At 38.3% G+C, this 12,921-nt stretch overlaps 2 protein-coding genes across 2 annotated transcripts; one reads left to right on the top strand and one right to left on the bottom strand.

Moving 5' to 3' along the window:
• Positions 1 to 412: 412 nt before the first annotated feature.
• Positions 413 to 1,229, bottom strand: LOC100527549 (uncharacterized). Its single transcript, NM_001250754.2, is given in 2 exon segments — positions 413 to 939; positions 1,135 to 1,229. Coding segments are annotated over 2 exon segments (498 nt in total). The 5' UTR covers positions 1,176 to 1,229; the 3' UTR covers positions 413 to 482.
• A 7,683-nt stretch (positions 1,230 to 8,912) lies between these two features.
• On the top strand, positions 8,913 to 12,667 carry LOC102670027 (uncharacterized). The gene is made up of 4 exons (XM_006573982.1): positions 8,913 to 9,158; positions 9,544 to 10,065; positions 12,139 to 12,258; positions 12,344 to 12,667. The coding sequence occupies exons 1-4, from the start codon at positions 8,913 to 8,915 to the stop codon at positions 12,665 to 12,667; spliced, it is 1,212 nt and encodes a 403-aa protein (XP_006574045.1).
• The last annotated feature ends 254 nt before the right edge of the window (positions 12,668 to 12,921 follow it).

The raw sequence follows: 12,921 nt of genomic DNA, 5'->3' as shown, positions 1-12,921 counted from the left end.
ACCTTGTCATTCTTCATTGAGTACAACCTTGGCCTTTCAGCCCTGTCTTTGCAAATGTTGTTCGAGGATTGGGTTTGGTATCAGAATATTTTTGCTTCTCATTTCGGGCAATTTAGCAATAATGTTTCTGTGTTGCCATGTCGGAATGCCCATGTCTTAAATGCCACGCTACCGTGACTTAACAGAATGTAAACAATGTCAATGATTAAGGATTTAATCATTAAACTATAGAAAATGCAAATTGGACAAAGTTATACGTACTTGCTTCTATGACTAATTAAAACATGGAAATTCGTAAACTCTTGGCCGTGGGCATGGGACATTGGATCACAAAGTAAAGCAAATAAGTCTATTCTTTATCAATTCATTTCCAGATTATGAATAAGAAAGGAAAGAAAATGTAAAAAAAGAAGGAAGAAAACGTACACTCCTTAATTAATTGTCAGCAGTTAACTCATGTTGCTTCGAGTACTAATTATACATTATACTGGCAAACTAGCATGTTCCCTGCCAAAGTAACTGCTTACCATGTCAATGGTTTGACACAATCCTTTCCAAAAACAATTACAAATTTCTTCGAAGCTCACAAATGTTGCCTTCACGAAACAAATGGTCCAAAGAAGCAACTTGAAATATCCAAACAGGGGAAGAATGATTATAGTGAGCAGAACAGCGACAAGGGCTCCCATTAGCACAGTGAACCGTTTGATGATCGAAAGGAAACTGTGTTTGTGAAGCTCCACTGTGAACTCAGCAATTAACATCATTGCATAAAGTGATAAGGCCACAGAAACTGCCCACATAATTATGTAGTGTTCATCGAATGGAGATGTGTTCTTTGACCCGAATTGAACTTGGAGGTACCCTCCAAATGTTGTTACCACAAAGATTATAACACCGTTCAGTGGGGATGGAAAATTCGGCCCCGAAGAATTGGAGCTAGCAATAAAAGAAAGAAAACATAAATAAGTCATGTTTTAGACTTTTGAGATGATTTAAAAAATTCAACATAAAAAGAAGAAATAAACTAAGCAGTCCTCATAAGAAAAAACTTGACACTAAGAAGTTTTGAAAAAGTGTTAGATTGCAAAAAGATGTAGCTAAGACTAATAAGAGCATGACCAAGGGACTAACCATTCAACTGATTCGGGACTCGTTGAACGAATTTCAGGCATTAATCTCTTCCGCTTTCTCTTCAATACTATGGTTTTGTATATAGTTTTAAATTTGTATATGGATCATGTGTGAATTACATTTATACAAAAGAGGGGGTAGGGATGGATTAAAAAGCAAAGCATAATTAATTTGGGACGCGGCTGTACCACTTGTTGCACCAGCTTCCTATGTACTTTCGTCTTCGTACTTTCACCTGGTTGAGTTTGTCGGCTAGGGCGATCGTTCATACAAAAATTGCTCCTAAGTCTAGGTTCAAATCTTCTAGATTAAGTATATTTTTACTTTCTATAAATAAAGTGTAATATTGTTGACTTTTAGTCTTAGAAAATATAGTTTTCTTTTAATTTTTCATTTATAGAAAGTTGACATGTATAGTTTATATTTTCGTAAATGAAAAGTTAAAATAAAAGGACATTATTATCTTTTGTAAAGAATAAAGATCATATATAATACACTTTCACAAACAGAGAATAAAAAAGAGATGATATTTTCTTAAGAGACTAAAAGTGAGTTTTTAAATATTTATAATGAATAAAACATATTTAATCATCTAACATCTCATTAGTTTAAATGGAACTGAACTCAAATGTTTATGTTTTTTTTAGTATATGGGATTCTAGCCTTGTGGGAAAAAATGTAGAAAAATGGAAAAATACTATTAAAGATGGAAACTTAAGTTTTTCTATAAACTAGAGATCTATTAATAAAATTGATGAATATTTTGTACAAATAAAATATATAAAGTCTTAATATATGAGATGAGATCTAATTGACTCAATTTGCTTAAACAATATATCAATTTTAATATTATATATAACTAAATTATAAAATAGAAAATATAAATTAAAATTAAGATATATTTTATAGTATATTTAAAACCAATGATATTAATATAAATATAATATTATATTATATAAATTATTATTTATTCATTTAAGAAGTATTATTATTATTATATAATTTTTAAAAAGAGTTAGAATAATTGGAAATATATAATCTGATTTTATTTTGTCCTTAAAATATAGAGAGATTAATATTTAAAACCCTTTCCAGTTAAAATTAGCTCTATATCAATGCCTATATACAGCTATATACACATTTTCATAGACGAGTAAAACTTTTGAAAAAATTAGTTTCGTAATATAAAGATAGAACTTAGGAGGCATGACAAGAATTTATTCTGACGCGTCAAGCGGAATCTGGAAAACCGAAGCAAGCCACCCAAAAGTATTTAAACGTAACAGAGCAACAAAAGCTTTGCAATTTACTCTTTATTCGTTCTACTTTGGGTATTTTAATTAAAGTTTAGTTGAGTTACGTGATAGGCATAGTTCTAAAAATCAAATCGAGTGGGACTTTGTCATTAACTCCCGCAAGCTTTTGTGATATTGTTGAAGATATACTTTTGTAACTGCATAATATTTTATTTTTTAATTTTTAAAATAGGATTTAGTAAATAAGTTGATTTCCTATATTTTAGGGGTAAGTCAGTTTTAATGGATTAGCCTAGTCAATAAGTGGTTCCTATCTTTAAGGAGCAAATTAGTTTTAATATTCTATTTTGCTAATATCTTGTTATCTAATTAGTTTATCTTTTGCTATTTATTGTATCGCTACTGAGAAAAATTTGAATTAGAATAGAATAATTCTATTTCCTCCGCATACGCATTGTCTCTCTTCTCTCCTCTGTTTTTTATTATTTCCTCCACAAAACCAACAATTGGTATCGAGAGCCTTATTCTTACGGGACCTCTACCATGGAAGGTGAAGCAAGTTTTTCCCACATAACTCTTCCAATCTTTGATAGTGAGAATTATGATCTTTGGGAAGTGAAAATGCAATCCTACATGGAGTCTTTGGATTTATGGGATGCTGTGGAAGAGGATTATGAAATATTTCCGCTGCCTGAAAATCCCACCATGGCACAAATTAAAAATCACAAGGAAAGAAAGATGAAGAAGGCAAAGGCGAGGTCATGTTTGTTCACTGGTGTTTCACAAATGATATTCATCAGAATTATGACTCTTAAATCACCCAAAGCAATTTGGGATTATCTGAAAGAGGAATACGCTGGAGATGATAGATTACGAAGCATGCAAGTGCTGAATTTAAGGAGAGAATTTGAGCTTCAAAGGATGCAAGAGTCAGAGACAATCAAAGAATACTCAAACAAATTGTTGGGTATTGCCAACAAGATAAAGTTGTTGGGAAGTGATTTTGCTTATTCGAGAATTGTAGAGAAAATTTTGGTAACAGTGCTGGAGAGGTATGAAGCATCTATAGCTTCATTTGAGAACACAAAAGATCTGTCGAAAATCACATTGGCAGAAGTGCTACATGCCCTGCAAGCTCAAGAGCAGCGAAGGTTGATGAGGCAAGATCGTGTTGTCGAAGGTGCTTTGCCCGCCAAACATCATGAAGTTGATGAAAGCAAAAAGGATTTTTTCAAGAAGAATCAACCAGCAAGCAACGAAAACAGTGCAAACAACCAAGGTAAGGATAAAAAGAAAAATTATCCACCTTGTCAGCATTGTGGCAAAAAAGGTCATGCACCTTTCAGATGTTGGAGGAGACCAGATGCAAAATGTAACAAGTGCAACCAGATAGGGCATGAAGCGGTGATCTGCGCCAACAAAAATCACCATGATGAGGGAGCTCAGATTGCTAATCAAGAAGAGGAGGACCAACTATTTGTGGCCACATGCTTCTTGAGTAGTGAATCAAGTGAAAGTTGGTTGATTGATAGTGGTTGTACGAACCACATGACATATGATAAGACTTTATTCAAAGATTTGAAGCCAACTAGTGTCTCAAAGGTTAGAATTGGGAATAGTGGCTATATTCCTGTAAAAGGAAAAGGAATTGTTGCAATTTCAACATGTTCAGGTATCAAATTAATATCAGATGTTCTTTATGTACCTAACATTGACCAAAACTTGCTAAGCGTAGGTCAGTTGATTAAAAAGGGATTTAAAGTGTCCTTTGAACATCAACATTGCTTTATCTATGACAATTTTGGCCGGGAAGTTCTAAAGGTTAAAATGAAAGGTAAAAGCTTCTCATTTGATCCAGCAGAGGAGGAGCATACAACCTATTTCACTCAAGTCACACCCACGGAATTCAAGCACAAGAGACTTGGTCATTGTCATCTTGAAAGAATGCTAAACATGAAAAAAAGGAAATATGCAAAAGAAAATTTGAAGAAGTTTCAAATGGAGGAATGCAAATCTGTTAGCACACCAATGAATCAAAAGGTGAAGTTCAACAAGGAAGAAGGTGTTGATAACATTGATGAAGGATATTGTGGGAGCTTGATTGGATGTCTAATGTATCTCACTTCAACAAGGTCAAACATTCTATTTTCTAAAAAGAACAAAACTGGAATTTTTGTTGACAATCAAGTAGCCATTGCTATTGCAAACAATCCCGTGTGTCATGGGAAGATTAAACATTTCAACATCCAGGTTTATTATTTGATAAAGATGCAACAAAGTGGAGAAGTGAACTTAATTTACTGCAAGTCTAAAGATCAATTGGCTGACATGTTTACAAAGTCACTACCCATCAACAAACTTGAACTCAAAGAATTGGAGTTTGCAGTTCCAAAAGCAAGGAGGAGTGTTGAAGATATACTTTTGTAACTGCATAATATTTTATTTTTCAATTTTTAAAATAGGATTTAGTAAATAAGTTGATTTCCTATATTTTAGGGGTAAGTCAGTTTTAATGGATTAGCCTAGTCAATAAGTGGTTCCTATCTTTAAGGAGCAAGTTAGTTTTAATATTCTATTTTGCTAATATCTTGTTATCTAATTAGTTTATCTTTTGCTATTTATTGTATCGCTGCTGAGAACAATTTGAATTAGAATAGAATAATTCTATTTCCTCCGCATACGCATTGTCTCTCTTCTCTCCTCAGTTTTTTATTATTTCCTCCACAAAACCAACAGATATGTGAGGATGACAAAAGGGTGTCCTAGCAAGTATTGACATCAATGTTTCACTACGGTAGTGATTGCATGGAGTTCACGAATATAAGTAGAGGAACGAAGCAGTTTCGGACAAAACTGTTTGCTGAAATAAGCAATTAGGTGATCCCGTTACATAAGAACGACTCCCAGTCTAGTACCGAAGCATCAGTCTCAAACACAAATGGGATATTGAAATCAGGAAGAGTCAATATCAGTGTCTGTGTCATGGGCAGATTAAGATTATCGAAAGTTGTTAGAGCTTCAGGAGACCATTTAAATTTGTCTTTGCAAAGAAGATGAGTCATATGGGATGCGAGTTGGGTGTAGTTCTTAACGAAGCACTGGTAAAAACCAGTGAGGCCGAGGAACCAACACAGAGACCTGAGGAAAATGGAAACAGGCCAATTCAGCATCGCCTGTATCTTTGATGACTCAAGTTCGACCCCATTTGCTGACACAATGTGGCCCAAGTAGTGTATATGTCGTTGGCCAAAGGCACACTTGGGAAGTTTGAGATAAAACTCTTCCTGCTGTAGAGTATGAAGGACCTAGTCTAGATGGGTGAGGTGTTCGTCGAAGTTGTGGCTATACACCAAAATGTCATAAAAAAAACACCAGGATGAATTTGTAGATGAAGGGCTGAAACAAGTCATTCATCGTGGCTTGAAACGTAGATGGGGCATTATAGAGGCCAAATGGCATAATGACGTACCCATAGTGCCCTTGATGGGTACGAAAGGCCGTCTTGGAGATGTCGGCCTCTACCATGCGAATTTGATGGAAGCCTTGTGTAAGGTCCACTTTAGAAAACCAAGTAGCATGACCCAAATTGTCCAAGAGTTCGTCAATGGTAGGTAGAGGGAACCTATCCTTAATGGTAATGGTGTTTAAGGCTCGATAATTGTTAGTCGATGAATACGACTAACTTTTGTGTAAGAAATCTGTGCAAATTGTATCTAACTCCTCTCCTCCCATTTATGGTCATTTTGTAGTGTTGTAATTACTTTTTGTTAAATATAGGCAATAAGTACTTAGTACTCCCATTTCATGCATTTAATAATCATCCCCTTCCAATTTTAGGTTAATTAGGCAAATTTGTGAAGCGCTGATTTTGATCTGCTCGCTAAGCCAATCTTCCTGCTTAGCGAGCCATCCACTGAGTGCACGACTCTTGCGACTGAGCGCGAGGAAGAATCTGGAAGAAGGATGAGTTTTACATGCGCGCTAAGCGAGAGCTCATCCCGCTAAGTGCACCGCTTGCATCCATCTGCTAAGCGAGAAGACACGCGCTAAGCTAAAATTCACTTATGTGCGCTAAGTGAGCCAGAGTCGCGCTAAGCGCAAGAGCACCAACGAGACCACCTATTTAAGCCTGAAATTAGAAATGGAGGGAGAGTTTGGGCATTTCTCAAAGCTTCTGCATGTTTAGAGATTTCTAGAGAGAGAAAGGTCCAAGTTCCAGAGATTTTTGAGAGCTTCTGCTGTGCGAAGACTGGCAGAGAATTGAGCTTGAAGAGGAAGCCATCCTGAGAGCATGAGATGAGTCTGTGAGTGATTGCGAGGTTCTATAGGTGGAGGAGACATCCCCACTACTTGTATTTCTTCAATCCTTCATTTTTCTCTTCTCTTTGTTGTAAAGGAAGCTTCCCAGATATGGAGAGCTAAATCTTCTGTTGGTTCTTCCTTGTAGGTACTTGATGTAAATACCTTTATATCTATTTAATGATGTTTTATGTGTTCTCTGTGCTATCAGTATGTCATTTTAGTATGCTTTTTCCTTGATCACGTAGATGCATGCTTTGTTAGGATCATTCAATAGTGGGAACTGGTCTAATTCTTAGAACTTGATAGGACAGAGCTAGTTTATCGTATTATCATGAGGGATCGGGGTACAGTAACCTAGTTGTTTGTATGCTTGTCTTAATGCGGTTCTGGTCAAGTTTAGTCCAACAAGAGGGATCTGAGGATGATGCTTGATCAGGATTAGGCTAGACTATCACAAGGGATCGGGGTTTAGCATTTCAGGAGACACCATAGAACACACGAGCATTGTTAAGTAGAGAATATCCTTATAACATCAGGCACCTAATAGGGAGACCAACACGTTGTCTACTTGTCTTTACACATCATTACTCACGTGATTTTCCTTTTTAATAGTTAGTTTACATACCTGTTCATAGCCCACACATATCTTTTCATACAAGACACCTATTCACTGAATATAGCTTTACCAAGTAACACAAGTTCCCCCAGAGTTCGATTCTCAGTTCTTACCGTTTTATACTACTTGCGCGATTCGGTGCACTTGTCGGGTTCAAACAAGTTAGTTCAGTCCTAGGTGTCTATTCTTTATTCTTTGATTAACTGTGAATATTTGCTTTCGATTCATATTTGTTTTCTTCTTGAACTGGATAATCGTTGTTCCTGTTAGTGTTTTATATGCATACATCTCCCACGGACAATTTAGTTCCTCTGGACTTGGACATTGAAGCTATGTTAAGAAGGAACAGAGCCGAGAGGAGAAGAAAATTACTACAAGACAGGACAGTAGCTTCCATTCTAGAGGAAGAAGCTCATTCTTCTGATTCTGCATCATCTGACTTACCATCATCAAGGGAATCCACGACATATTTACTAGAAGCCGTTATCATGGCTGATGAACACCAACAAAGGGTTACCCTTGAGGACTACTCAAGCAGTTCAGTACCATAATTCTTTACCAGCATTGCACGTCCGGAAGTCAAAGCTCACAACATAAACTACCCTCATTCTTTAATTCATTTAATACAGGGGAACTTATTCCAAGGATTACCAAATGAGGACCCTTATGCACATTTGTCAACATTCATTGAAATCTGTAACACTATAAAGATTGCAGGCATGCCAGATGAAGCCATTAGAGTCAGCCTATTTTCATTTTCCTTGGTAGGAGAAGCCAAGAGGTGGCTCCATTCATTTAAGGGTAAGAGTCTGAAGACCTAGGAAGAAGTTGTTGAGAAATTTCTGAAGAAATACTTCCCCGAGTCAAAGATTGCGGAAGGGAAAGCTGCAATTTCATCAATTCCCTGATGAATCCCTAAGTGAAGCATTGGAGAGGTTTAGAGGATTGTTAAGAAAGACCCCCATCCATGGACTCTTTGAGCCAGCCCAGCTTAACATATTCATAGATGGGTTGAGGCCACAATCTAAGCAGCTATTAGATGCTTCTGCAAGGGGAAAAATAAAACGGAAAACCCCTGAAGAAGTAACAAAGTTGATTGAAAACATATCTGCCAGTGATCACGCCATTCTACGTGATAGAGTGCATCAACCCACTAAGAAGAGTTTACTGGAGTTATCATCACAAGACGCTATGTTGGCACGAAATAAGTTGCTTTCTAGGCAACTTGAGATCTTGATAGAAACCCTTAGTAAGTGGCTAACTAACTTGTCTAATGGTCAACCTTTACAGCCTTCTGTTTTGCAGGTTACAGGTTGTACCATATGTGGTAGTACTCATGAATCTGGCCTTCGCATTCCTTTTGAAGAGCAAACACAAGAGGTTAGCTACATGGGGAATCAACAAAGGCAGGGATACAATCAAGGTGGATTCTCAGGTTTCCAGCAGGGTCCTTACAACCAACAAGGACATGGAGATCACACCCTGGTAATCAATTCAACAAAGACCAAGGTGGACCTTCCAACAGGTCGTCTCAACAAGGGCCTAACATTTTTCAGAGGACAACCAAGCTGGAGGAGACTCTGACTCAATTCATGCAGGTGACCATGTCAAATCACAAAAGCACTGAGCCAGCATTGAAGAACCTTGAGATCCAAGTGGGCCAACTAGCCAAACAATTAGCTGAAAAGTCATCCAATAGCTTTGGGGCGAACATAGAAAAGAATCCCAAAGAGGAATGTAATGCTGTGATGACAAGAAACAAGAAGCGTTTGGTAGTTGAGGATGAAGATAGGGTGGCTTTGGAGAAACAAATTGTTGTAAAGGATGGCACTGAGAAAAAGAAAGAGGAGGTAACAGATGTGACAAGTCAGGAGAGTGAAAAACCAATAATGGTCGTGGAGAAAGAAATAAATGACCAAGAAAAAGAAATAGAGGTAGAAAAAGAAAGAAAATGAAGAAAAAGAAAAAGTTTAATAAAATAAAGAAGGGAAAGAAAAGAGTAGAAGTGAGAAAGCAAGAGAGAAGAAGAAAGAAAAAGCTTCAAATGAGGATACGAAAGTACCATATCCTGTGGTACCTTCCAAGAAGGACAAGGACCGTCATCTGGCGAGATTCCTTGATATTTTCAGGAAATTGGAAATAACTATGCCTTTTGGGGAAGCTTTGCAACAAATGCCACTCTACTCGAAATTTCTGAAAGATATGTTGACAAGGAAAAACAAATACATCCACTAGGAGAATATTATTGTGGAAGGCAACTGCAGTGCTATAATAGAGATAATTCTTCCACCAAAACATAAGGATCCTGGAAGTGTTACTATTCCTTGTTCAATCGATGAAGTCACTATGGGAAAGGCTCTCATTGATTTGAGAGCCAGTATCAACCTAATACCGCTCTCCATGTGTAGAAGGTTGGGAGAGTTGGAAATCATGCCCACGAGAATGACTTTACAACTTGCTGACCGATCCATCACAAGACCTTACGAGGTAATTGAGGATGTTTTGATAAGAGTGAAACATATGGTCTTTCCAGCTGATTTTGTGGTCATGGATGTGGAGGAAGACCATGAGGTTCCAGTCATTTTGGGACGTCCCTTTATGTCAACTGCAAGCTGCATAATTGATATGAGAAGAAAGACACTGGAGATGGGTTTTGAAGATCAGAAGATCAATTTTGATCTTTTTGAAGAAAACAAGCCGGTGCCAGAGCATAATGTTTGCTTGCAGGTGATGGAGGTTGAAGAAGAAGTCTTGAAGGTGAGGACCAATATTTGATCGCCCATTGAGGTAAAAGCATCAAGCTAATGACGTTAAAGAAGCATTTCCTGGGAGGCAACCCAGTTCTAATTTCTGCTATTCTGTTTTTTTTATGCATTGTATAATGCGAAACTTGCTTCATAATCATTACATTGGGGTATATCAGCTTGTTTTTGAATGATAGATATAAGGGTTTCAAATTCTTGAGAAAAGGACTAAAATAGAACTTGGAATTTTTTTTCTTCTGAAAATCAGTCCTTTCGCTAAGCGTAAGCGTCGCGCTAAGCGCATCTTTTGTCATGCGCTAACCGGAGAGTCTCTAGTGCTTAGAGCTCAACCCTTGCATCCCAGGCTGATTTGGTCTGTTAAGCTGGCCAAGGCTGAGCTAAGTCCATTTCCATTTGATATGAATTGGGCTAAGCAATGGCCTACTCGCTAAGCATATCGTATTCATTGGCTAAGCGCGAGACGTCGCCGCTAAGCCCATTTCGATGCGACCTAAATTGGGGTTCATTGAGCTAAGCGCTACTCATGCCAGCTAAGCCCAATTCCTTACAACCATAGCAGCACTAAGCAATCCATCATCTGCTAAGCGCATGCCCCTCTGTATTCAAGATGCATTATATTAGCTAAGCCGGCCCAGAGCCAGGCTTAGCGAGAGTTGTAGGTATTATGATCTGCAGAACTTGCTAAGCACCCCTTCTGTGCGCTAAGCCCAGCTTTATGAAAAAAAAAATTCATTTTGAATTTTAAGTTTGGGCTAAGCATGCAGTCCCGCTAAGCGAACCTTTTTGAGAAACCAAACATCTCTCTGGCTCGCTTAGCGCTGCGGTTCGCTAAGCGAGAGGGTCGAAAATTGCTTTAGTGAGTGTAACATCAGTCACACTCACCTTTGCCTGAAATTTTCAAACCACTGCCTACATCCTCTCTCTCACCAAATTCATGCATTCTTGCATTCATTCTTTCCGCATATTCTACGCATCTTCAGCAAACAACAATCCAAGTAAGTTCCTCACTCCCTTTACTCTTTTACTTTGGTGAACCTTAGGGTAGAAAACCATAGAATTTAGCTTTTAATTTTTAGGGTTTTAATTATATTAGATTAGTTAAAAATTAGGACATTGTGAATGATTGTGCTGTGTAGATAGTTTTGACTAGTTTGCATGTTTGATATGGCTTTTAGAGGCTCAAAAATAGAGGAGAAAACGAACTTCATTTTCTGCGTTTTTCTGGAAAACGCGATGAATTCGCTAAGCGTGCCTACTGCGCTAAGCGAGTTCATCTTTTGTGGATGAACATTCATCTTCTTGATGAGATACCTGTGGCTAAGCGGGGCTGACTCACTAAGCCCAGGTAACTTAGTCAATTTTTTGTTGTTGAAAGTCGCGCGCTAAGCTAGCCTATCTGGGCTAAGCTCATTTCGTTGCGGCAGCCATTGGGCTAAGCGAGCCTAGCTCCCTAAGCCCGCATACTTAGTGAAATTTTTGAAATTTATGGTCCCGCTAAGCGCAACCCTGCTGAGCTTAGCGCATATCTGTTGCGGCTATCATTAGGCTTAGCGGGCAGTCGCTCGCTAAGCCAATTATGCAGAAGCGGAATTTTCTTCAATATTCGCTAAGCGGCCCCCATGTCGCTAAGCAGTAGTGTTTATTTTGTGAAGGCGCGCTAAGTGGACCATGTCCCGCTAAGCCGCCAATGTTTTTTTTTTCTCAGTCTTATTTTTCTGTTTTTCAATTTGAATAACTTATGGTCTAACTAACTTTTTTGGGTTCCTTTGTGTTACAGATGGCCTCCTTTGTGAAAAATCAACTTCCATTGCCCAGTCTAACTCTTGAAAACTTGGGTTTCCTACTTTGATTACTGCCTTATGCCGAGCCCGAGGGGTTGTCTCTAACAGCCTCACATTTGAGCGCCTGAGCCCGACCATTAACTTGGATGACATCAGGAAGAACTGTTGGAACGTTGATGATCTAACAGTTTCATTCCGGGGGGTTAGGAGGGCGAGGGCGAGGCTAGCTGATATTCCATCTACTTCTACAGCTTCAACAGCTACTCCAGCATCTACTTCTATAGCTCCTTCAGTCCCAGCTCATGTTGACTCTCAGTGCTTCAAAGTATCCATCAGGGACAGATTCTATTGCTGCAGAGCCTACAGGTGGTAGCTCCTCAAGAATCCATCCTATAAGTAGAGCAGTTCTTAGAGATGGTAGCCTGGCCTGGGGCCCAACCTTCTCTTGATAGGGAAGGTGAAGGTCTCATAGTCTAGGTACCCCAACAGGTACAGGATGCTTCATCTGAGACCACCATTCCAGAGCCATTCACTCTTCATCATGAGGAAGGTGAAGAACAGGTGAGACCAGAGACTGCTGCTACTCCTGAGAGATCACTTGAGGGCACATCAGAGCCTCCTACTCCAGTGGCAGACCTCTCCTCACCACAGCCTGCAGCTGAACCTTCCACTCCCAAACTTGAGATACTAGAGGACCCAACCACATTAGTCCTGGCACTGAACACCTCTCCTCCAGCTACTCCAGTACTTCACTTGACAGGAGAGGAGGATGCTCAGACTCAGGATACCCAGGATCTGTCTCTGGAATTTTAAATTCCTGATGATTTTGCTTTTTGGAAATTATTATAACTATTATATTCCAGTACATTGTTTTAGTGATTTTGGTTGATGTTTATATATACCTGTGTTTTTTTTGTGGATATTTAGTATGCATGTTTTGAAGCATATGGAACAGTTTAACTTTATCTTGATGATTATGCAGTGAAACACTTTTATCTTTCTGTGAAATGGGTGTTATAAACTGATTTTGGATTGAATGCATGATTGTGTCCCTTTTCATGAGTTTG

This window comes from Glycine max, chromosome 1 (genome assembly GCF_000004515.6).
Source record: "Glycine max cultivar Williams 82 chromosome 1, Glycine_max_v4.0, whole genome shotgun sequence".
Taxonomy (NCBI): domain Eukaryota; kingdom Viridiplantae; phylum Streptophyta; class Magnoliopsida; order Fabales; family Fabaceae; genus Glycine; species Glycine max.
This window is presented reverse-complemented; position numbering and strand designations above follow the sequence as displayed.

Bases quoted from the DNA above. Each gene is read 5' to 3' on its own strand.
- LOC102670027 (XM_006573982.1), top strand. From the start codon at position 8,913: ATGTCAAATCACAAAAGCACTGAGCCAGCATTGAAGAACCTTGAGATC. The intron at 9,159-9,543 runs GTAACAGATGTG...TACATCCACTAG, and splicing joins CTGAGAAAAAGAAAGAGGAG to GAGAATATTATTGTGGAAGG. The intron at 12,259-12,343 runs GTTCTTAGAGAT...GTACCCCAACAG, and splicing joins TCCATCCTATAAGTAGAGCA to GTACAGGATGCTTCATCTGA.